We start from the raw sequence: 27,351 nt of genomic DNA, 5'->3' as shown, positions 1-27,351 counted from the left end.
TGTGGACTTAAGGTGCTGGTTGATATAATTTTAAAGAGATTTGCTCATGGTTATCAAAGTAATTTTAATGTCATTACCACTAGTAAAATTTTTTTGAAAGAGTACAGATGTTGGCTGCAATGATATATGTATGCAGGGATTTACAAATAAGCAAAATTTCTGGGAGCTAGAACCAATTAAAGGTGAAAAAAGATATTTTTTTTTTAATTATGGAAATATTCCATTTATGCCCATAAAAACTTCTCTAATTCATTTTCCCATAAATTTTAATAATCTTATTCAACTTACAGTATAAGATTTTTATAAGTATAAAATGCAGATCTATTAATTTACGAAAACAAATTTTTTTACATTCATTGACTTTTATTTGAATCTTAAGAACTTCTATACGCAAGTTAATGATATTTTGTTAGAAAGCAATTTTTTTTTTGGCAATTAATAATCTGCCATAACAATATCTTTATCACAATAATTTTATAAATATAAAATTTTTTATTACAGAAAAAAAAAGTACATTTTGAATTGATTTTGCGTTTTCAAATTGGTTTTATTGGAAATACAGTTAATTCCAAATTGTCCTTTCGTTTGTTTTTGGCATTTCGCCTTAGTTTTTGCGTCAAACTTAATTTATTTGCACTGTTTAATTTCTTTAGTTGGAGTGCATAATATTGTTAGAATTTTGTACAGCAGAGCCATTTCCAACTCTTGTGATTTTAAACTCTGCATTTTATCCATTCTTAAATTGTTACAAAATAAATTGAGTTGTTAAAATAAAAAGTTGACATAGAACTGTTTTTTTTTTTTTCTTCTTACTTTTTTTAACTTTAAGGGATTGGGCATTTGATACTGAGCATTTGGCTTTATGCATTTATATCAGTCTAGAAGAAAAATCACGATTAGAAACCAATGAAATAATTTAAATACTTTATTTCTAAGAGCTTCAGTATTGGTTTTTAATTCTGCTTTCAATTTAGTTTCAAAAAATTTTTATATAAAAAGCTATTTGTACAATTTTTTTTAAAAATGTTTTAAAAAATTTAGCTTCTATTTTGATTACTTATCTTTTTGAAAATTAAATGCAGATTTTTTAAAACTTAAATAATAACGTGATTATATCAAACACAGCTGATTACTTAAAATATTGTCTGCCACTCCACAGGTTTTAAAACAAGCCTCTGTTCGCGTCAACCTTGTAGAAAGCTTCACCTGAAACGCGACTACCTCGCTTCGCAGAGGTGCAAAACACAGGGCGTTGGCCTTACAACAGACGTGCGGTTAGTTTTTGGTTACTATATTTGGCGATTTTGCCTGCGTAAGTGTATCTGGTTTTAGTTTTGGATTTATCCTTAGGGGACGGACGAGGAATGTTAAATAGTTTTATTATAATTATTTTTTTAATTTTATTATTTATTTAAATTCGTTCTTGATGATATTTGACGCGTTTTTCATAAACTCAAAAAATTTATTTTCCCAATGAATAGCATTGTTTATTACTCCTGTTTTTCTCATAAACTTTTGTTGATGATCCCCCCCCCCTTAAATAAAATTGAAGTTTTAATTTATGAACGTTAAGTGTCTCAACATGGGCATCGTTGACGTGGAGAACGGTTGGTAATAATTAGAAATTTTAAAAACCCCTTCCTAATATTTCAGACAAATGAAACAAAATTTCACGAATCATCATCGATTTTAATTTAATTAGGTTAAAAGCCAGCGAAAACTTTAAAAAAAAAAGAATCATTTTTTAAAAGCATTTTTTTTTCTTTCATTTTAATCAATTACTGATCACTTCAATCAATCATTTTTATTGACTTAATAAATTAATAAAAATTTTCCACAAATTTTTTTTCTTGCGCATTTTAAATTTGTTTTAAAAAATTTAAATGCCCCTGTATTTTAAAATGTAAAATAAAAAGATAAAAAAAGAAGGTTAAACGGCAATTTTTTTTTGTTAACAATGCAAATTCGTCACTTAAATTCAATGATTGATATTACATTTTTGAAAAGAAATGAAACGTTTGTAATGAGTTAAATTCTTTCTCTTCTCTTAATTAAATCTCATGCTGGGGCCAGATGAAATTTAATTAAGGGACCAAAATTCTTCGAAAATTTTATTATAATGAAAATAAAATTGTGTTGCTTTAAATCATTCTGATTTCTTACAATTAACAAAACTGTTTGAAAACATATTCTCGGTTTCTTTAATTTAATTCTATATTTTTGTTAAAATTATGCTTAGAAAACGATTTTGCAAAGATTAAATTTCAAAAATATATAATCGTCAGCGAATTAAGTTAGTTAAATGAGGACGTTAAAATTTAAAATAATTAATTGAACATAATTTTTTAACACTTTATTAGTAGCTGTACTTTTAATGTTATTCTTATTTAACCTCCTGTTCTCAATTACTTCATAAAACTTCTCTTTTTATAGTTTTCATTATAATCATTTTATTACAATGTTTTTTATTTAATGAAATGGAGTATATTAAAAAAATATGAATTTTATTTGAGGTTTCCAAATAATGTAAAATGAATAATAACAATCTATTGTTTTTGCATATTGAATGAAAAAAGTTTGGGTATAATAAAATGGATAGAAGTTCTTAAATTGTGCATGCGCAAAAACTGCAAATTTTTTTGTGGTTCAGGGGTATTGAGAAAATTTTTATTGGCGGTAGTCATCGTTCCGCCGCATTTTCTCTTTCCAACTCGTCTCTAAGACTAGTTGTGGCAACCCTACAGGCGATGGTAAACAACGGATTGTAAGGTGAAGAGTGAAAGTGATTTTACATTCGAAAACTAATTGTAAATAAAAACTAGGTACCCATTTCACTGAAATTTGGCAAGTAAAAGAGATAATATTATGTAAAAATTAAACTGAAATACCAAATATGAAATGCTGAACGAGAGCAAATTCACTTTCCTGGGATTATACACTTTGCCGTGCAGTTTTTTCAATCCCATGATTCGTCGGTGTTCCAATATGTCGCGTGCTGAATAAGAGAAAGCTATTAAATTTTCTGGCCATGAAATCCACTCCATCATGGTAGGTTGAATATAGTTTATTAATCATAAGAAACATTTATATATAAATATGCTCTTATGAAATGAAAGAAGCTTATATTTCCTCCTTATATACTTCATTCTAACAATGGCGGATGCATATATCGGGATTCTCTTTAACTACCGCGTGTTTTCAGATCGCTTAGAATGATATTCATTCGCTTTCACTAAAAACCAAGTGAAGTGACTTACTTTGCTCGACAAAAGGCTTTTATTAAATGATGAATTATTTAGCTTTATTTTCAAAATAATAAAGTCTTGATATTGGTATTTGCTTCCATTTAATTAAATATTTTGATACTTTATATGATATATAAATTCAGACATAGGTTTTTTTTTCATTGTTTCGTAATTCTTATTAAATACCTTTCATTAAAAAAAGGAGAAAAAAAATCATGCCAAAATTTATTAATACGTATATTGGATTCAAGTGATTTTATGTAGTTTTTCTTTTATTGTACGTAACTTTAGATTTTATGTGGGGTGAACCAAGTACAAATATATTTAGGGGAGTCAAAAGGGGGAGGGGGAAGTATGACAACAACAAATTAGAGCACTGTTAAGCTGAGGAGAATTATTCGAGTTAAGTATTATTTAAATATACATATAAATTAAATTTAATTGGAAAATATGTGACATAAGTTAATTGTTTATCTTCGGTCTTAAATATCCTCGGGCAGGGAACACTTACACCCATGTCAATTTTTCACTAAACTAAAATATTTCTAATTGACGCTCTCTATTTTTCCAATTCAGGTTTTATGTATTTTTATCTTTTGTACGAAAGCAATTATAGTTAAATCGTTTTAATATTCTTTTAATCGGATCTTTTTTAACGCATTTTAAATAAATAAAGATAGAAAATTTTAACTTCTTATTTTTAAGTAATAAAAAACCTCGTCTAAGTCAAGAACTGCATACTCATTACATTCTGAAGTAATTTTTTTTAATTAGTTTTGTAAACTGTTATTTAAGGTTGAATGTGTTAGGAATTAGTATTAATTTTATGAAAACTTACGATTAATAAGTTTTTGACATGTTAGTTTTTATTCGCTCTCTCCAACTATCATGTCAAGAACCTAGCCTTTTATTTGTTCAAATGCTGTTCTAAAAAGCACATTGCTGGTCTATGAAATAATAAATACTATTTTCCTAATACAATTTAACATCTGTTGAAAAGAAAAAAGTCTTTGGGAGAAAAAAATGCTTCTTAATTTACAAAACACGTTACCCTCTACATAGTACATTAGATACATAATACCTCCTATTACATAATAACCCCTTCAAGTACATGTATTTACGTAATATTAATTAATGTATGCATACTAACAAAAGATCTACTGGAATTAACTTTAAAAAACACATTCTAATAAAAAAGAAGCAACTTTTAAAATTTTAATTATTTGTATATTAATTATCATTCATTAATTTTTATATTATTATTTTAATAATTATAATGAAAATTTTAATAATTTTCATACATATTATAGACATAGTAATATGAAACTTCCCGTTCAAAAGTTAAAATACTAGAAGAGAATCAAATCTTAACCCATTAATATTATGTTTTCTTATTTTTAACCTCAAACAATTTTGGTTATAAATTAATCAACATTATAATTTGAATTTTGTTTTGTATTAAAACTCATAAATTTAGCGAAGAAAATTTTTCTATTTTTTATTAATTATATTAAATGTTATTACTTAGTATCAAAATAACAGTAAAATTTGAAGTTAATGAAAATTAAAGGCAAGCTAAAATATTATCAGTGTATAATTTTCTTCTAAAGAGTAAACTAAGAAAATTGATTTATTGATAACCATTTTAAAAGCTTTTATATAAATATATATATGTATTGCAAGCTGAAAATTATGAGAAAATAAACATTTAAAGGTGCATTTTTAAATTAAAGCTACATATATAAACAAAAATGATGGTAGCATTTAAAATTACTAAATAAGTTCATTAATATATCCCTCCTTCCAGAAAAAGGAACTAATAAAAATTTTACCAGTTGAATAATTGTAAGGAAATAAATATTGATAATAGTTATTTATTTATTCTGAGAAGAATTCTATTACAGAATTATTTTATTTATTTATTCTGAATTAATAGTTAAATTTTTTCAGTGTGTTTCCAGTTCACATACATCTAAAAACAGTTGATTCATTTTTAGAAAATAGAATATTTAAATTAAAAATAAGAATCCATAATTTAACTAGATGTCAGAGTACATATTATATTTATTTAGGAAAACGAGACATAATTCTTTTAAAAATAAAACATTATAATAGACAAATAGATTTTATCATTTTGTATTAAAGTAAAATAAAAAAAAATTTATTTTTTAAAATAGCAAATATGAAAGGAAACTAAACTTTTTCGTACTATATTAAATTTTATGTGTTTAAACTTATAATTATATATATATATATGATATATATATAATATATGTATAATACTAATTAGAAATTCATACTACCTAACAAAACGCGTCTGGATACTTAACGTACAACTAATTAAATATTTAATGTTGAATAACCTGTGTTATCGCAGGTAAATTTTAATATTTATTTATGCTATGATTCAGAAGACATTTGGGACTGACACGCTTATAACAATGCTTATAGGCATCTAATCAAATCTAACCTGAATATTGATTCAGCGTTATACTAAACCAAGTCTCATTGCCGTAATATTAAACCGCTTAGTATAAGCATGTGAATTATATCACATGGTTAGTCGTAAAGTTGATATTTTCGTATCGTGATCTGTGGTGCCAACTACAATTGCCAAGGTGCCAAATAGATTTCAAACTTAAAATTAAAAAAAACAAAACAAAAAAAAATGTAGATGTTTGTTCGGGGGTTGGCCTTTCTGTGATGTCTTTTTTAGTTTCTCGCAGACCTCTGCCCTCAATTTGCCAAGACGTGGTGATTATTCTGCCACAGATCAACATATGGAAATCTCTCTGGCCTAATCATGCTTCTCAAGTTGCAAGTACTCAATTATTTAACACAACTTTTTAACGTTTTTTACTTAACCTAACGAAATTGGGAGGTTTTCAAACAACCTTTTAGCCCTTAATTTGCCCCCTTTGGGTGGAATGTCGAAAAATCCTTAATCGGTGCCTATGACGTAAAAGAAGCCCATTGTCCAAATTTCATACTTCTAGCTTCTGTAAGCTACGATGATTAGTTGATTAGTCAGGACATGTCTTATATAAATTTTTGTCTATAAATTTATATGCTAATGTTTTAAATGTACCTTAAAAATTTTTTTTTAATGCATTTTATGATTTTGTTGTTATCCTACCAATGCTCGGAAACCTAATCTTAGCATTCTTTAAATTATGATGTGTAATGATCTGTCATAGAATAGACCTCATTAATACTTGTTGTTTAAAATATTGTTCAAAGCAAAGGTAACAAACAAATGCAGATTCTTATATATTAAGAATAATTTAATAGGAAGGAAAATGAAAATTTTTTATATTTATATTCTGAAAAAACTAGAATTTGTATTAAATATAAAAAGAAAAACCAACTTGACTGTTTATAAAGATGCTTAGTTCTGAAATTTTTTTCTTTTTGTAACCATTTTTTATTTGCTCTTCTACATTTGTATTTTTATTTATCCATTAAAGGCTCAGTAAATATTATTTATATATTTGAAAACTAAAGAAAATTTGATATCACGCCTATATCATACCTGCCAACTCTTCCGGATTTTCCGGAAGATTTTATTTTCATATTTAAAGTGGTAGCAATACTTAGGTTATTCCAATTAACTTTTTGAATTATAATGATAATTATAAATGAGTTTGACCACCACTACATATAAATAATTACAATAAATATATGAAAGCATAATAATCCTTGAAAAGTGAATTTCAACAAGATCAAAATATAAATATATTTTTGAGTCAAATTGTTTTTCGTTTATTGTTTTGCAACCACTCTGAAAATACATTTTCGGAAAGAGTGGAAGTTGGCAGGTATGCTATATGTATTCGATAATTATTGTTGCAATTTTGAATATATATAAAAAATATTTCTTTCTCAAATATCTTGTCCCAAATGATAAAAGAAAAATGGTTTTTATTATAACTGTTTGCCTTGTAACACTTGCCATATATGTTATTGAGTAAAACTTTATCGTAAGCTATTTTTTGCCTATTTATATCTTAATAATTTTTAGCACTAAGAACTATGAAATTATATTTCTACTCTTTTATTTTTATAGTTAACGGTTAAGTGATTATAGCATATGTTCTCTTGTATAAATTTACATGTTATCCATCTTAGAAAAGTATATTAAAATGCAGCCCTCTGTGAATTTTGTTAAATGATAATAGTGAATATAAACTGATTTAATTATTATTTAGTAAAAATGCTATATTATAATTATTATTCTTAATTTAAGAAAGTTCCTAAATTTGGGGGCAAAAAGTATTATTTGGCAAAACCACTTGAAAATTATATAAATAGGCAGTTGTTTTGGTAATGCTTAAAGGTTAGTTTTGCTGCATGTATAGGTTTTTGACAGTTTTGACCAGTTTCAACTTCTGTTATGCCAGAAACCTGTTTTTGATATTGAAAACCTACCCTTGTGATGAACCCAATTATTTTGTGATAGAAATAACTAAATATTATTGTGCCATCATGGTGTAACACCTGTGTCTTATCTGACTACCTTTATTGAAATTAAATCAGTTTTCTTTTGCTAAATTATTTATGTTTTAAGTTGGAAAAATTAATTGAAAATGGATAAAATTAAATTTTTTTTTATTTTTTCAGCTAAGCATTTTTAGTCAAATTTTCACAATATTTTGAAATGCATTCAATTCAACGCTCTCTAGTCTTACTGATACATAAGCCCCATTTGCTATTTCTATTAACTGAACCAATGATTCTGATGTAATATTCAAAATTTGATTTAATTTTTTTTATTCTCATTGAAAATGTTTAATGTTAAATAAGCTAAAAATGTTTGACAATAAGTGTTAAAAACGTTAACGTTTTCAAATCAAATTGCCTTTATGGATTTTCCATTTGTGTTTGTAAAAGTTTCAAGGAACTTATTTAATCAGCTATTTATTTGATGATGAATGATCTCTATATTATATAATACCTCTCAATAAAATTTACATATTATTTACATATTTTCAATTAATAATGTGGTTCTTACAGTTATTCGGATATATATTTATTAAATAATACTGCCTCATATTCTTTTAAACATATTTTTTTTCCTATAATGTATAAGAAAAAGTTTTATTATGAATAATTCTTCAGTATCCTACTTCATTAAAGTATGGGATTTTTTTTCTTCAAAATTAACCCTGTGTTTTGCAGTTATGAATAAAGGTTTATGGTGTTTTTGTGTACTTATGATATGAGGTCCTTTCTTTACAACAACTATTTTCTTTTGGAAGACAAGGTTCACTATATCGAGCCTTCACCTTATTTGAAAAAGAAAAAAAATGGCTAAAAGAGTAAGAATTGCAAAAAAATAATTTTTTTATAGCCAATACAGTTTAAATGCCTATATGATGGCCTTTTACTAGTGACTTGATCAAAGAAATATAGCAAATTGGGTCTTGTTTTACGCAATATTTTTCTGAAAAAATTTATAGGGACTTACAGATACTATATTTTTTATGATGCTGTATTTTTTCAGTTTTATTTTATACTAATTAAATTTATAACAAGTTAAAAGAAAATATTTGTTAGTGATCTTGTTAAATCAAAGCTGGCAAAAGCTGAGTTTGATTGGATATGCTTAAATCTTAATACAAATTTATATTTCAGATTATGCTAATGATGTTACCTGATTAAAAACTTCATTTGCTTAAAATATACAAATAGAATAAAGCCTTTTTTTTCTAGTGTGTATCTCACCTTTATTTTTCCATTTTTCGTTGGCAACATTACGTTTTTAAAAATTTTATATCACTTTTGTTTCACTTCTTATTTACACCTAGCAAGGCGTGAAAATGGGCACCTAATTTAAAATGCTTGAAACGTATTTGCCTCTTATTTCCAATCTAAAAATTTTTGAAGCCAATGAAGTTTTTAACTCGTTTTTATATTACCGCTTCAGTTTCTTGCGATTATTTATTTGAATATATTAATGTATAAATACTAATATAAATTGACAATAATATAAAAGTTTAGATTTTTGATCAGAAGGAAACATTTGCAATTTTCTTTATTTGTCTCCATTTTTTTTTCAAGCTCTTATTTTTTGTAGACTTTTGAATCTATTTAGTTCCTTAAATAGATTCAATGTAACAAGTAATGTAATGGAATTATTTTAGTTTTTATTAAAAGATAAAATTTTTTTTCTACTTTTAAGTTTTGGATTTTTTAATCAGTATAAAGGTCATTTGCTGGTGTGGAATATTTTTATAGACAACTGCTTTCTTTGTTTTATCTGGTGAACAGCGGAGGTTTTCTTTATCTTTTTCACTCTTATTAGTATTAGGAAATCAATAAAGGAAATGACTTTAATTAGTTTTACTTTATCCTAAAAATATTACATTTGAAAATAGTTTTACTTATCATTTTAATTGTTTGAAATTTAATTAATTTGCTTCATTGACTTCCTATGTTTGGAAAGCTGTATAAATTTGAGATAATACTCTGTCATTTCTGAAGTAAAATAATGATTATTCAATTTTTTTAAAGTATGACCACGAGTCAAATACTATGGAAAGACACTTTAGAATAGTTTGTACTTGTGCAAGTTATTAATATTATCATTACTGATGTTTGTTTTCTTTTTTAGCATGAATGAAGTGGTTTGGCCTGACCGACCACATGAAGTGCTGACCAACGGCCATCCCGAGATGAGTGGGGTTCAGTCTGTGAGACACATAGCCACCCGGTCACAGGATGATGCCATGGTGGGCTATTTTTTTCAGCGTCCGCAGACTGACCCCGATTTTCAAAATTATGCGAAACAGTCAAGATGGGCCCTTGGCGATGACTCTGTTTTAGAGGTTGGTCTTGTTACTACCTTATTTCGTTTAAGCCTGTTTAGTTAATCATTTATATAGCTGTGTGCTCAGATTTTGTTTTAAAGCTTCAGCTTAGAGAAAATATAAGAATTATTTTTGATTAAAAATCCATTTTGTGTAGATGAGTTCTGAGGCTTTAATGTAAGAATTGCTAAGTCAAAACTTTAAGATGCTAAGAATTAAATTTTTGCAGTTTTTTGAGGAAAAAGGTAGAAAATATTTAAAAAAAAAAAAAAAAATTTTGTTGTTGTTAATGCTGAAGCATTTGCTCAATAAAAATAAATTTTGCTCTATTTCTGTATAATTTCACTTTCATTCATTTCTGTATAATTTCACTATTGCTTATAAAAGCTAGAACCTATTTTAGTTAAAAGCATAAGCTAATGACAATTATTCATGTTTATTGTTTTCGTAAATGATTGACTAGAAAATTATGCATAGATATATTTAATTACTGCTAATAAAATAGTATAAAATATAAGTTTTTCATTTTTATATTCTTGTTTTTATTTCTGTGCTCGATTTCTATTTTTGTGCTCTATTTTAAAATTTCTGGTATAGTTTGTCTAAGCTAAGAACTCTTACCACAAAGTCTGAGGCCGTCAGGTGCTATGGAAACAAGAATGGTGCATTTTAGGGAGGGTAGCGTCACTCTAGGACTAACACAGTAGACCGAAGAAAGAGATTCCCTTTCTCTCCTCTGAAACCACTCCCAAAACAGTTACCCTGCACCCCTACTTGAAATAGTCCTGCCTCATTCGTTACCATAGTCACCACCACAGGTTCAGACGAATGTCTGGGGAGTTCTTATTTTAGACAAACTATAGTGTCATCACTACAATTGGAACAAAACAAAAGAGCCAGCAGAATGAGTTCTAAACCAATAAGATTTGAATATTTTTTTTGTTCGCCCATAAGTTTGAATAACTGCTCATCTTAAATTAAGTATAATTAGTCAATGTTAAATATTTATAAATATAATTATTAATCTAATCCTTTTATTATACTAAAACTATTCATCTGAGAAAAAAACTAAACTTACCACTCATAAGTACATTTCACCATATAAAATGTTGACTTTTAATTTAGACTATTTATGTTTAGATAATTGTGCTTTATTGATGCGGCATGTAGAAAAATAAAGAAACTTGGAAAAAATCAAATCTCATTTTTTTTTTCTGTTTGGATCAAAAATTGTTGAGTTATCCGCTTTTCACATACAAAATCATTGAGTCTGTACTTCAAATTTTAAAATCACTTAAAACGTTTATTAATATCCCCCTTCTAAAATATTATACTTATTAAAATTTAACCAGTTCTCAGTATAATCCTAACAAAGTAAATACTTGTAATGGTAATCAGAATTAAATCTATAAACACAGATAATTTTACCAGTGTGTAATTATTATTTAAACAATGAATTATTTTTTTTTCGAAATAGTGTAGGAATAAAAAGGCAGTGTTTTTAAGGGATGGCAGCTTATTTTTACAGAAAGGTAAAAAAAGATGCACTTATAAGTATCAAAGGGCAAGCAGGGCGGGCCGCCCTTAAAAAAATGCTTAGGGAGAACTCTGGTTTAGCTATCCCTAATGTTACAAATCTATCTCTGTATCCTTGTGATTTTATTTAAACCCTCAAAATATACAAACAACAAGCGGTAAATTGACAGAAATGAAATTAACAACTTTTTATGTGAAGCTAATGGGTACTAATATTGCACAGAGAAAAAAATTCTTGAACACCTTCCATGGTTAGCCGGATGTTAAGATAACTTTAGCAAAACTTAATTAAAAATTGTTTCATTAAGCTAATTTGTAAAAAACACACTTTCTAGTAAAAAATTAGTTTAAAGTTACCAATGGCAAATTTTAATTATACGTGCTTCTTATCAATATAAACGTAAACCAACTTATACTATTGAAACTGTAATAAAACACATTCAAATTAGTTTTTAGTTGAGCTGTTTAAAAATAATATTTTTTTGTCGTTTTTAAAATAAAAACTATCTTCTAAAATTTTATTTAAATTATAACGACTTGGATTTAACTTTTGTTTGCAACTGTTATTCAATCTACTCTTAAAAATAGCAAACCTGAAAATACAAATAATAAAAATATATTATTGCATTTACTCATTAGCTGAAAACAAATTTAGTATGAGAGTAATACACATCATATTTTTCTACTTATTTGTATTTTATTATGATTTTATTACCTTTAAATAAATATCATGACTAAACATTATCAAAAAATTCTAATGTTTTATTTATTTAACTACCATATTAAATTAGTTAAAATAGTTTTCAACATTAGATTTCTGATTTTGCATTTCTTTCTCAAAGGTTCCCTGTTTTCACCAAGGTTTCCTTAAATTAAAACTCTGCAGTAGAGTGAAATATGTCATGCCTAAATCAGTTATTTCAGTTTGATTATAAAGAAAGTGATAGAATGAATAATTGTGTAAATTATATTAAATTCATAACAAAGATTCTTAATGTATAATTGAAATTGAAAATTATCAGAAAAACCTTTTAACCCTGATATACTAATATATTTCATAATATTTAATATTTTGATTAAATATTTAGTAACTCGTCTAAGTTTCATTAAAATTGTGAGAAAAAATAGACCTAAGTAGTGTCAGTTATTGGTAACATATACTTAAAGCACATTTTTCAGATTATGGAAAACATTTTAAGGGGACAATGGACGTTCAAAATGAGTAAAATTCGTAAAATCTTCAATTTTTGTGATTTTAAAAAAATTCACACTTTTGTGAGCATTATACAACAAACAGAATTAAAATTGAAGCTTTAGTTGTTGAGTTATAAAAGTTTCAATTTGTAAACAAACTGCTGGCATGGAAAATGAAAACGAAACTAACGCCGTTTCTGCTTCAAAACTGAGTAGTAGAAAGCGAAACTAACTTTTTCTCACTTTAGGAAATACTTTTAGCTCACATAGAATTAATTTATTTANGTACCTTAAAATTCTGGTAGTGTCACCACTGCAATCAGAACATAACAAAATAGCCAGCAGAATGAATTCAAAACCAACAAAATGTAAATAATTTGTTTGTTCTTGCGTAGGTTTGAATAACTGCTCATCTTAAATTAAATATAGTTGGTTAACGTTAAGTATTTATTAATAGAATTTTTAATATAATATCTTATCTTTTTGCTATACTAAAACTTTGTACCTGAGTAAAAACTAAACTCACCACTTGCAAGCAAGTTTCATCATATGAAATGTTGAATTTTAACTTAAACTATATGTGAATAGATAATTGTGCTTTAATAAAGTGGCATGAAGAAAAATAAAGAAACATGGAAAATTTTTGTATCTTTTGTTTGGAACAAAAGTAAGAGTTATTCGCTTTTTTCATGCAAAATCATTGATTCTGTAAACGTTAAAATCTTCAAAACGTCTTATTTTGATATAATATTTTTGCAATGTATGTTTTTATTAAGTTTTTTCACTTTTTTATAGTATGGTCACCAAAAAGTTTAAGAATACTAGTAGCAAGGCACATGTAACTTTAATTCTATTTTTCAGATTAATGTGCGCTTAAGATATGCTGATTAGTTTCATAATTATTTATTCAAACATTGTTCACTTTTTTACAAATCATTACTGCTCTAAAGTGAGCTTCAAAAGTAAAACAAAAAACAGAATATTGAATAATTTTTGATTGGCTCGGTAGTATCATGGACTGTTGTACCACTCAGTTTAATTATCAGCTACTCTTAAAATCTGATACTCTGCAAGAAATGTAAAAATAACCAAAACCAATGTTGAACTGAAGATTCATATAACAGTTTAGCCAGAGTTCTCCCTAGGAGTAAAAATAAAAGGGCAGGGACTTTCATTTCTGAAAAGGGCACTCACTTAATGTCGTAAAATTAAACCTATCAACACGCATAATTTTACCAGTGTGTAATTATTATTTAAATTGTGAATTAATTTTTTTCAAAATGGCGTAGGGATTAAAAGGCAGCGTTTTTAAGGGATGGCATTTTTTTTTTTTTTTTTTTACAAAAAGGACAACAAAGGTGCATTTATAAGGATCAAAGGGCAAGCAGAGCGGGTCGCCATTCTAAAAACGCTTAAAGAGAACACTGATATAGCTTTCCCTAATGTTAAGAATCTATCTGTATCCTTGTTATTTTATTTAAACCCACAAAATATAAAACAATGAATTACTTTTTCTGTGAAGCTAATGGATTAAGTATTGCACTTTGTAAAAGAAAAATCCATGAACACCTTCCATGGTTAACCGGATGGTAAGCGAACTTCAACCAAACTTAATAAAATTGAATTTACTGAGCTAATTATTAGTAAGAAATGCACTTTCTAGTAAAAAAATTAGTTTAAAGTTACCGATGGCCAATTTTATTTATGCATGCTTCTTTTCAATATAATCCAACTTATACTGAAAATGTAATAAAACACTTTCAAATTAGTTTTTTTGTTGAGTTCATAAAAAATAAAATGTTTTTTTGTTCTTAAAATAAAAACTATCTTTCAAAAATTTATTTAAATTATATCGACTTAGTTTAAACAAGTGCTTTATTAGGATATTAATCTCCAATGAAGTGTAAATTAGTAACAACATTTTTATAATTAATGTGCTACTTGTAACGAAATATTTGTTTTGTTTGCAACTTATTCAATCTACTTTTAAAAATAGCAAGCCTGCAAGACCAAATAATAAAAATATATTGCATTTACTCATAAGCTGAAAGCAAATTTAGTGTGAGAGTAATACACATATTTTTTCTACTTATTGGTATTTTATTTATTATGATTTTATTACCTTTAAATAAATATGGCTAAACATAATCAATAAATTTCCCTATTTCTAATGTTGTTATTTATTTAATAACCATATTAAATTAGTTAAAATAGTTTCCATTATTAGATTTTGCATGTCCTCTAGGGAACACATTTTTCTCCCAAAGGTTCCCCCTTTTCACTAAGGTTTCCTTGAATTAAAACTCTGACTTTTTCAGATTATGGGAAACATTTTAAAATTAAAAAAGAAGTAAAAATTAAATATTGTGAAAAAACTTGTTAGATATTTTTGATTTTATGATGCACTATATTTTATGAAAAATATTGGTATTAGTAGTGTTAATTTCCCGTTTAGATGAATCTTACCTATCCTATGTGAAATTTTTTTATAGTGTATTTGTACATTAGTTAAATATAAATGTTTATTAATGTATGATTTGATTGTTTACCAATTTATAATAGAAAATCATTATATTAAATCAAAAATTACAGTTTTGAGCAGAAGAAATTTTTTTTTTCTTCACATTTATATTAAAGGTACTTTTATTTAGGATCTTTTTAGGCTTTATAAGAAAGCTTCTTTAAGTATATTAATAAATGCAGTGGAACCAAAAATTTAGTGCTGTTAGTTTTCATATTAAAATAGAAATTGTATATATTTTTGTTATAATTCACAATTCTTTTTTTTTTATAGTAAATTTCAAAGTCGAACAATTGCATAAAATTCAAATTTTAACAATGGATTAATTTATAAATGGAATTGCCTAACAGATATTAATTTTAATATAATAAAATAAGAAAACTTTTTAATCTAAATAACCTGCACACTTCTAGTTATTGCACTTATAAACTTAGTTTTATATTACCTTACCTTGTCTTCTTTATGTTATTGTAATGATGAATGTTTTAAGTTCATTTTCTGTTATTAGAATGTCTTATTTAAAGCAAATTTTATGCTTCCAGCAGATCTTTTATTAGCATTTTCGTAAATAGTAGTCTATATTTTAAGCTTATTTTATTTAATAAAATGTTTTTTTCCTCATTATTTTCTTTCTGACACTAAATTTCATAAAGTATTCATAACAATTTATCCGAAATACTATGCGTAATGTGTAAATTAAAGTATGAAACATATAATTAAAAAAATTAAATTTATTTGTAAGTTTTTGACGTGATAGTTATATCTAGGGTCATAAACTAGTCCGTCATAAACTAGCATAACTAAACTAGTCATAAACCGTCATAAACTAGGCAATCCTGCTTCAAACTGATTATTTAGCTTTAATTTGATTTAGTTTCGTCGTTTAACTTCTTTCGCAATAATTTATTCCTTCAACATATTATTTTCTCTTATAGCGTAATTTGCAAATAATGGTTAATAAGAGGGAAAGTTGTAAATCCATATTTCTTTATCAATCTTGTTTGTCAGAGAATATTTACAGAAAGATTATTTTTTTTATTTTTTTTTTTACATGCGTTTTGGACTTTGTTTTTAACGTGACACATGAGCAAAAATTTGCTAACACTGTTTTAAACTGCATATTTAGCATTTTTTTAAAAAAATTTAGTTTTATCACTTAATTGTTTTGGTAATTTATTTCTTCAACATATTGTTTTCTCTAATAGAGTAATTTGCAAATAATGGTTAACAAAAGGGAAAGTTGCAAATTCCAAGTTCCTTCTCGTCTCTCCCGGAAGGAGACTTTTATTTATTTATTTTTTTTTGTTTGCCGCAAGGTGTGATGGATGTAGCGATCATTTTTCCTGATGGAAGTTCCGCTTCACAAAGCGTACTGCGGAATCGTGCTTGCATCTTGCCTAACACTTAAAACCAGAATCAAGTATTTCACTTTCACGGCTACTCGTTTGTGAAAGTAATGTCCTAATTGGTGAGGAGAAATTAGGGAAGTCTACTTTCTACTCGCCGCTTACTTCTGTTGTGGTATTTGTTTTTCCATCCAGTAATTTTTGAAGGATAAGACTGTGATATAATCCTCTTTCGAACAAAAAGGAAGCAAATAATGTTATCAGTATAATCAGCACAACATGCTGCCGTTTTCTTTCTTCAAATAGTAATAAAAATGATTTAGCGTTTAAACTTTTATAATCACATTTTTGTTAACTCGCTTTTGTGTTTGTGACGTTGACATTTTTCAAACGAAATGTCGACCAATTTTCGATTTTTTTTGTTGTTGGTAATCGTGTCCTGGGTTTATATGCGATATTATCACTATACCTAGATCACTCAGATCTATTAGAGCTCTGTGCAAGCATAATTTATCGAGATATTATTGACAAAAGCAAATTACCAGTCAATCAAAATGATAACTGTTTCTTTTATATTTCAATCAAAATTTATTTCTTTTACCCGGAATCAAAGTTTGGACATTTTTCGACTTATACAAAATAACACAAACATTAAGAAAGAAAAAACATAAAATAATAGACATTTGGACGTTTTTCGACTTATGCAAAATAACACAAACATTAAGAAAGAAAAAACATGAAATAAAATAAAAATTCTAGTCATTAAGTTTTTCGAATGGATGAAAAAGAAGGTAATAATTCTATAATTGTCGTACCAGAAGCGAAAGTAACGTAAGGCCATCACTTTCCTAAGTTCTCTCCCCCTTTTCTTTTCTTTCGAAAGAAATGCGCTTTATGCGTCTTAAAAATAAGATTTCTACATTTTCAGTCCTTAAAAAACTCAGTTTTTTACAATTTTATTTCTTTTAAATTATTTTCGCTACCTCAAATTATTAATAGCGATGATAAACTGATAAGATTTTAACCACGCATAATCTTTTAACTAATCTAATCTTCTGCTGAGCTATTAACTTCGGTTTGGCGGTTACATGTTTAAAAAATGAATAAAATTGTGTCATATTTTTAAATGTTTCAAAACAGACTTGTATAGCATTCACAGCTATCTAAGATATTTGCGTCAATTTATTATTCCTTCAGAAGCGACCGAAAACATAACCCCTATTACGTCAATTTAGAGATAAAAAAAGCACGATGCTCATATATTTGAATTTGTTGCCAAATATAAAAAGCTCCTTTAGTCCGATCAGTGGAAAGATTTACTAGATGTAAATAAAAAAAATACGTCACTTGGCGGTGTCAAACGCGTGTTTGGCTTGACTCTAAACAAAAGGCGAATATTTGTTATCTTTTATTGTTATTTGTTCGATCTGAGTCATAACAACGATGGGAAAAAGAAGACGTTTGAACTTATAGTCCTGTAAATAAGCGCCAGGAAAGAAAAAAAAAATCACATTTCACAAGAAAACGTAGAAAGAATTGATTTTAAACTCGTTATTTTTTAGCACAATTCCGTGAAAACAAAAAAATGCAGAGAAAATCCCAAAAGGGGCAAACCTGATTAAGATTCTGGCAGCATATTTGTTCACTTTCGGTCTATCTTTTCCGTGAACGCACTCCAGTTACTAAATAAATAAATAAAAAATTAAAATATGTAAACAATTATGCTTTTTTTTTATTTATTTTTTTAAAAACTTGTTTATAAATTGATTAATCAAAAAACTTGTTTATAAATTCATTAATCAAATAAACAATAAGTTTTATGAGTTGAAATAAAAGTTAACATTTAGGTTGCATGTATTCCAAAAGGGATGAAAAACTTTCTATTCAAATTAGGGGGAGATGTCAAATTTTTCTTCTTCTCTTTTTTCCAAGGGTTTTAGAAAATTTGATCAAAGAGGTGATGAATAAACAATTAGACAAGAGAAGTTATAATGAAGGGGTATGATATGAGTTTGTTTCATGATCAATCCTCATCTTGTTCTTTGCATGTTGTCCTCTGTGGATTTTGTTTAAGTTTAAACCAACAGTTTTGCCATGAAATAATGTGCCTCTTTTTAATGTATTACTTTCGAATATTTCAAATGCCATTTCAATCACAAGGAGTTTTAAACATTACTGAGTGTTTATGGACTGCAAAACAATTTTTTTATTTATTAATTGATGATAGAATATTTAGTGCAATAAGATCTTTATCAATTTGAAACAAAACTAGGAATTTGAAAATTAAAACCTGTGACTAAGTACCACAAATTATATATGTTCGAAAAATATGCATGTAATTGTATTCAACTGAAGAAGTTTCTCACAGTTAAAAAAAAAAATTAATTTACTTTAATAACATTAATGTAGATTTCAAAATTTTTCTGTGGACTATAAACTGAATTATTTATTTTTTACTTACTGATGTAAGTAAACTACTTATACTTATCATTCTTAAACCATCCTTAAATTTTTTTAGCATGATTTGGGGATCCTTTAATCAAATTATGTTTAACAATATTTTCATTTATAAAAAAATAATTTTTTTTCTTTCAAAGTTTGCTTGAAATTAGTTTCTCTAAAACAGTTTATGTAGCTTTTATCTAAATATTTTTTGGTAGGAAGTCAGGGGATTGCCCGTCTAAAATTTGAGGGACTTGTTTGGTCCGGCTACAAGTTATTCCCCTTTATTTTAAGGGGTATTTTTTAGGTGTTCCCTAATATCTTTTTTTGTAACCTTTTTTTTTTTAAATATTCGTTTTAAAATTAAGTTTTATTTCTAAGAATTTGTGTTTTTTTGTTACATGTTTTTACCAGTTATTGCCTCTAAATGAGTAGTAATGTTCGCTGAAAAAAGCAGGTTTTGGCTAGTTTTTGTTATTAAAACTAACCATCCTTGTAAGATATAAAATTAAGAAATTAAAATGAAACTTTAGTTTTAAAAATCTAATTAAATAAAAATAGGTCTTTTTATTTGCATAATAATTTGTCTGCTTTAGAAATTTTATGAAATTTCTCAATAATTTTAGAATTTTAAAGTTTGAAGGTTTTTGAAATTCTCTCCCTATATTTGCTATTCTATGATTTATTTTTGCATAAAAATTCATTAAATTCATGAAATTGACACTCTAAAAATTCCTTCAAAATGGATGTACCTTACCTAATAATTTAAAGAATTGTATTTCAGTGACATTGGTTGATAGACTTTATTGCACAACTTAGTATTGACTTTTATAAAATAAAACCCACAGTAAATTTTCTTAATAATTTTATTGTGTGAGGAAATTTTTATCTCAAATCATGAAACCTCTACTCTTTTTATAGGATTTTATTTTTTTGATTAAGGTTCCAAATAAACTGTTAGTTAAAAGTGTGACTGCAGATATTATTTTTCTTCATTAATGCTTTTTTATGGACATGGATGTGAGGATTTAATTAAGTTTTAAAATTTCTTTTTAAGAAGAGCACGTACCTTTTGCAGAACTAATCTGATTTTATTTATTGTTATATTATCTCTAGTAATTCAGTGTAGATAATGTTATTTCTTTTTAATGTTTATTTAGGTACGTGGCAGTGACAACTCTGAATTGGAGAGTGACTTTCAAGCATTAGCTTTAGAGACAGGACATCCTTCTTTAGAAGTATGATTTTTTAATAATAATGAGATTAAAAGTATTTTATTTTTCATTTTCAAACCATTGATTTAGTAATGATTTTTTTTTCTTTTAAATTTTACGTTTAATTCTGTGTTTTTGTAGAACTGTCATATGCTTATTTTAATTTAACCTTTTAATATTGTACATTCTTCATTATTTATCTTATTTTTGCTTGATTTCAATTCAACTTATAGAAACTTTTTGTTGGCAGTGGTAATATTTTTGTATAGTGACTCCGATTACACATTATCTCACATCAAACATTGTAAAGGGCAGGCAAAATATTATGGATTCCAAGAAATAGTAAATCTCTATTAAAAAAAAAAAGTGCATCAAAAATTGTAACCAAACTTTGAATATTTGTATTAAAAAAATCTTTCTCTTTGTCATTAGTAACTCAAGGAAAAAAATTAAGAATAATTCTGATTAACATATTACATCATTGCTTTTCCTTGATATAGGTGTGCCTACTAAATTAGTCCTAATTAAAGACCTCTACTGTTCACTCATAACGGATGAAAAAGAANCTTGAAATTTTGCGGATCACAGGGACTAGCTAATTATCAAAAATTAATTTTCCTTAGTAGGAAAAGAGAATTTATTTCTTTTGTTAATTTCATCGTTGGCAAAGTGCCTTTGTCACTGGCAAGCTAATATTCTTTTCACACTCTTCTATTTATAGATTAGTGCATTAATTCTTTAACTTGACTTGGGGATAATTCATTATTACATTGTATTTTCATGTGGATTCCCAGAGCAGTAAGGAACCACAAAGCTTCATTTCCGCAAAATTTCCATCTCCCTTTTTTTCATTTAATTTAATTAGGATACAAATTAATTGATATTTTTAATCATATGATTTTTTTTCCTGAGGGACCATCCTCTATTTGTAAAACATTTTTTAAAACTTTAATTGTACTTGATAAATCTTTTCACTTAATACTATATTATTGCATTATTACTTTTAAAATTTTCAATACTTTTAAGTTGTTTTGTGTAAAAAATCAATAATATTTAGAGGCAAGATTTTGAAAAAGTAAATGGCTTCGCTATTTTAAATGCTGCAAAAAATCTTATGTTATTCAGATTTGTCATTCCAAAGAAACTTTAATTCATCTCTTTAAAGGTGCTTATTTTCAATTTTTTAAAAGCCCTTAAAGGTGCTTTTTCCATTGGATGTTTTTAAAAGGTGCTTCATTTTCCCTTTTCAAAAATGAGATTTTTTTTCCTTACCATGTCTATTTTTGACTCGTATTATGCAAAAGCTTGCTTTTCACATTGTTCTGTTCAACGTTTTCACAATTCATTTTGTCGTACTGTTGGTCCATAGCTTATGAAAGCGCCAATCATTTTACATGTTTGATGAAATACTTGCGAGTCCATATGTGCTTCTACTGACCTGGGTTCAGTGAGATTATTGCCTTCTCATGTGCAACTCTGCTGCATTTTGCAAGATATTCTCAATTTCAGACTTCATTTTCCAGCCTCTGATATCCAACCTCCTTTTTATAACTGCTAATATAATCAAGAAAAGAGTTCTTTGTCAGAAACTAGTTATTTTATCATGATCATCTAAAATAGTCTTTGACAATTATTTTGCATTTTGTTAATGTATATAGTGCTTAAAAATATTTTTTGAGTTCTTAAAAAATTACTTAAAAGGTGCTTATTTTTTGTTGAAAGCTTTGTCTATGCACCCTGATTTAATTTTAAAAACAATTAATATTCAAAATTAAATTACCTCAGGTGTGATAAATATTAGGAGTGTAGAGACCATTAATAATTTACTTCTGACAAAAATGTTGCTTCAATACTCATTGTATTTACATTTCAAAATTATTTAAATTTTTTTAATCATTTCATTAAATAAATACTGAACCAAGTAACAAGTTTTAATAAATAATAATGAGAGGCCATTCACTAATTTACATATGAATGTATTAAAATTTTCTTAGTTTGCTTAATTCTTTACATGTCTTTATGAATTCGGTATTATCAATAATATTAATCTGTGTCAATAATATTAATCTTGTTTGTTGAGTATGCTTTTAGAAATAACTTTCATTTCAAACCAACCTTTAAATTAATTATAATTTTGAATTTTTTTTTGCATAATTAAGTAAAGTAATTATTATTTTAAGAAATAGAATGAGCCACTCTATATTGAATATGTTTAAAATTGTTTTTATGATGGCTAATATAATCAAGAAATGTTCTTTGTCAAAAACTAGTTATTTTATTATGATCATAGAAAATAAATTTTTTTAAATGCTTAAAAATATTTTTTTAGTGCTTAAAAAGGGCTTATTTTTTGTTAAAAAATATGGCTAAGCACCCTGTTTTTGTTTTGATATTCTTTGTTTTATTTATAAATAAATAGAATAATTATGAATGTGCAAATTTATACTTGGGTAAAGAAATTGGAAATTCATATTTTAAATAGCGATCTGCTTTTAGTGAAAAGTAGGGTTCACATGAGCAATGAAAATTTAGTGGTTCAATAGGATCACTTAGTTATTCATTTTGTGGTCCAAAAACTTTATGGCAGACAAGCTTGAAAAAAATTTACTTTACAATTACATAATTCATGATATGGTACACCAAATGTTTTACTCAAATGTTGATTATTTTTCTTAATGATTTTTCTTAAGTTCTTATAAGTAACTTATGATTTTTCTTCCAAGTTCATGTACTAATGTTATTTGAAGAACTTATTTAAAGAATTTATTGAGTGATATTTAAAGTTGGTTTAGAATTATCAAATTTAGTAAATGTGTTTGGAAATACGAAGAATTTGTCTTAGATTCATCTTTTTAAACTGTCAGTTAACCAACTTGTGGTTTATCTTAATCTTTCACCGAAGAATTAATTACCTGTAAAAGGTAATTTCTTTTAAGAATTTTTATTTTTATTGAAAGCTTTATAAGAATTATCTGTATGATCTCCTAGATATAACAAAATAAAGGTTTTAATAGCTATGTAGATCTATATGTATATATGATTATATTAACAAGAACCTTGTTTACAGTATTCACCGGCTGCAAAAAAATTGTGGGGTGTTGAAGACACAAAACAAGATGAGAGTAAAGGAATCTTATTTGGTGACCAATGGCGGGATGCTGCTTGGAGTACTGGACACAATAGTGCATCAGGTAATTAAATTGTATAATTGAGTGTTTTTATATTTATTGATGAATAATCTGGTTAAAATTAAAAGCTCAAATTTCCCCCTCTGTTTTCGTTATGACACGACAATTAAGGTTTCATTTAGACTTTTTCTTCCCTTTTTCTTGAAAAATTAGTTATTGGAAGACATGAAGTTTCTTCCGCAGTATAGTGTCTTCTTAAGATCTATTTTTATTTATGTTTGGCTTTTGTATATAATCTTGTGTTTTTCTGAACATTTTAACAGTTGTGCAGTATTCTTAAAAGTGTTGATGATGCACTATATTTCTTTAAATGTTTTATGGATACTTTTTTTCCGGAAAATATTTTTAGCAACAAGGCTTTGTTTTTAGAATTAGGAAATTTTTTTTTCTTTCTATTTTTCTTAATCTTTTTTTTGAACTTGACAATTATTTCTAATGAGTAACTATTTTTTTTTTCGTCACTACCCTTTACCAATAATCTAAGTTTTGATTAATTTTCTATAATGACTAAATTTATTTATATATTAAAAATATTAATGAAAAATAATGTTGCTGTTCGTTACATCCCTGTTAATAAATATGCCAATAAACAAAATGACACTAATATTTAAGTATAAAATTTTTTGTAATTTTATTTCTAAATAGTAGTCCTATGTTTTAGATAAAAAATACAAATAAGATTGCTTCTAATAATTTTTTACTCTTTCTGTTACTGAAGAAAACTTCTGTTTAATTTTTATTAGTTTTTATATTTGAGAAGGATATTAATTATTGTTATATTTATCAATATTGATAAGGATAATGCAGTCATGAATTTCTTCAAGGTTTGCACTCTGCTTAGTGATCAAGTTTTAATGGAAAAAGGAATATTAAGATGTTTTATTTTATGTGGGTTCGTAACGCAATAGATTATTTGATCCTTGCATCTTGTAGAAGAAAGTAGCAAAATTAAATAAACATTTATTATATGTGAGGTATCACGCTGGCAAGATTTTAGTTAAGTCATTCCTTAGAATTTTTATGTTTTTCACATTTCATTTTTATCAGTATAAAGTTTTAACCAGGATGATTAGCTATTTTTTAGGAAGATATGAAATACCTTAAAAGTAAAGGAAAAACTGTCAAAATTGTTTTAAGTGTAAATAAAGTTTTCCTTAAAAGAAATATTTCTGCATTATATGTTTTAAGAAAAATGAATGATACTATTAATAAACTAATTTTAGGAAAACTTTATTAAAAAGCATTTATATACAAAATGAAATTAAATGCTTCACAAATATCACTTTAGTATTCATACTATAATTATTGTGTTTGAATTCATAACATTTTTTAAAATTCTTCAGTTTTATTTTGTAATGTTTTTTTTTCTCTTTTAAAGAAAATAATTGACAAAGAAATGGTTCTGGAAATTCTAGTGTATTAGTCTGGAAAATCAGAAAATTTTTTATTAATTTAAGGAAAACTAAATTTTCTTTTGTATTTAATAAATATGCATTTTTCTGTAGACACTGGAGGACTTGGTGTTAAAATGGTTGAATATGTTCTGGGTAGTTCTCCTACCTCAAAAGATCTGGATAATCGAATGGCAAGAATGCACCATCTTGGCATGGTAATATTAATTTCCAAAGCTTTGTTTTCTTTATTTTATTCATTATCTCATCAATTTGATGTCTATTGTAGAATAGATTAATTAACTTGACTTTTTGCAACAAGTTATTTTTTATCAGAATAAAAGGCAATTTTAGATTCTAATACTATTTTATTTTACTTTTTAACATATCAGAATATAACTTGAAGAAGGCTGTCAATTTCCATGTGCAATTATTATAATAAAATTTACAAACTATTAGTTGTCAACTCATTATTAAAGTTAGTCATATCAGTTTTTATGTTTCATTAACAATAACTTCTTTATATGTTATAAAAGGATTTAAAGTTATTATACTTATTTATATCAATTAATGTTAAAACTAATTTCAAAGTATATTATGTATTTAACAATATAAAGCATTCTTCCTTTACTGCCTTGGTTTTTTGACTGAATTGTTTTATTTTTTTAATGCTGTTTGATCGTAACAAACGTTTTAGAATGTCGTTCCATGACACAGTATCATTTGAAAAGGTGATCAATTAGATTATTGTTTTATTTTCTGTGCAAAAATGGCATTTGTGACTTTCCATTTTCGTCACAATTTTTCTCAAAAAATTAAAACAAATTAATATTATGATTTCAGTAATTATTAATAAATAATTAATATATTTTCTATATTTAGATTTAAACTGAAATTCTATTTTTGTTTAGTCTGAAATTTTTTTTTTTGTATTATTAGCATATTTGCTAATTTATTCCTTTTTTTACTCTTTGCGTTAGATGTATGTTTGCTATTCTTAAAATTGTAAGAGATACATTGACTTCGCACATTGATATTTGTGGTCCTGAGGTCAAAGACTAAGCCATCAGAAGTTATGAAAGAGAGAGATCTGTAAACTATTTTTAGGAATTTAAAATTTTTTTTCTCATTTTTTGCAACTTTGGGACTATTTTAAACATTTTGCATGATATTAAAAAATTTAACCTTTCCATTGGTTTTTAAATTTTGACACACCTTCTTTTGAAAAATCTTTTTTTGTTAATCATAGATATATTTATTATGAAGTTGTATGTGTGATATGTATAAAATAAGTTTGTGCAGAAGAATGGTTGTTAGTATTTCTTGTTCTTTTTTTATACCTTGCCTGCCTCTGTATCTATAAAGATAAGTTAATCCATATCTAAAATATTTCTTTATGTGTACTTAATTTGTAATTTCTTCTAGAATTCAAGCGATAATCCTGAAAAACTAAAAAAGCTAAAATCTATATCTTTTGATGGAGAATTGAAAGGAAAAGAGCAAGAAGGAAGTGGTGTAATTCACCAATCTAATGGAATTCTTCAAAATGGTTTGAGTGACGACAGTGGATACCAGTATGTATAAAATAATGAATCTTTGTTTCTTAAATGTCTATAAGCTCAGGTTGTTAAAAACTAAAATTGTGTCTTTGAAATAGATAACTATACTGTCATTTCTGATTTTGGTTCTCTTTTCTAATTTTAAAATTTAATTTCTGCCATGTACATTGAAATAATCCAAAAATTTTTAAATTTTTCTTTATATGTAATTCAGAGATGAAAATTCTCTGCTTTTCCCCCAATTTCTGCTTTTTTTATAATTTTTACCTGACTTCCAGTTTTCATTTAATTTTTCCGTTATAATGTGATATAAAATTTTGGATATAAAATAGTAATCCAGAGTTTTGAAATGACGGCGTAATTTGACCACAGCCCAAAAAACATTTCATATTTTTTGTCTCTTTTCTTGTAAAAAGATTACTTTCGCCAAAAACCACACACTCTGTTTTAAGAAGGTGCAAAACTCTTGCATTTCGAAAAATTGCGGATTGAGATGAAATTGTCTTTACTAAAGGGTGTCATAAAGTAATTATTTAAAAGTGTGTTTCGAAATTCGGGGATCATTATCGTATTATCGGAAACTAAATAAAATTTTGAAAAATGTAGAATTCCCAAGCAATAACTGTCAAAAATGTGATCAACAAGACAATGTAGCCAATAAAATCGTCAGAAATTGAGGGCATGCAAAAGTGATTTTTCAAATGCGTGCCTTAAAATGTCCCACGCAAAACAATGTAGTATTAAAAAGTCAAGATAATGAAAACTTTGAAAAAAATCCGCGGCAATAACAAAAATACATGTGATAAAACAATATTAGTTTACAGGTTAATTCCCAATAATCCAGTGTGTAAAATAGTAATTCTTGAAATGCAGGATTCTAAATTTCCTACTCATGATAATGTAACA

The 27,351-nt window shown here is 26.3% G+C and overlaps 1 protein-coding gene across 5 annotated transcripts in view; it reads left to right on the top strand.

Annotated features, from left to right (window-relative positions):
* Positions 1-27,351, top strand: part of LOC107454202 (pumilio) — a 71,628-nt gene that overhangs the window by 17,341 nt on the left and 26,936 nt on the right. For 3 of the 5 annotated variants that reach the window (XM_071181982.1, XM_016071310.3, XM_016071311.3), the window contains exons 3-7: positions 9,859-10,072; positions 20,254-20,331; positions 23,375-23,498; positions 25,001-25,104; positions 26,312-26,460. In XM_071181982.1, coding sequence (XP_071038083.1) covers positions 9,860-10,072; positions 20,254-20,331; positions 23,375-23,498; positions 25,001-25,104; positions 26,312-26,460 — 668 coding nt within the window. In that variant the 5' untranslated portion in view covers position 9,859. Of the gene's footprint in view, positions 1-2,674; positions 3,049-9,858; positions 10,073-20,253; positions 20,332-23,374; positions 23,499-25,000; positions 25,105-26,311; positions 26,461-27,351 lie in introns of those variants that run through there. The other 2 variants (XM_016071307.3, XM_016071308.3) reach the window with 2 other exon arrangements.

This window comes from Parasteatoda tepidariorum, chromosome 6 (assembly GCF_043381705.1).
Source record: "Parasteatoda tepidariorum isolate YZ-2023 chromosome 6, CAS_Ptep_4.0, whole genome shotgun sequence".
Lineage (NCBI taxonomy): Eukaryota > Metazoa > Arthropoda > Arachnida > Araneae > Theridiidae > Parasteatoda > Parasteatoda tepidariorum.
This window is presented reverse-complemented; position numbering and strand designations above follow the sequence as displayed.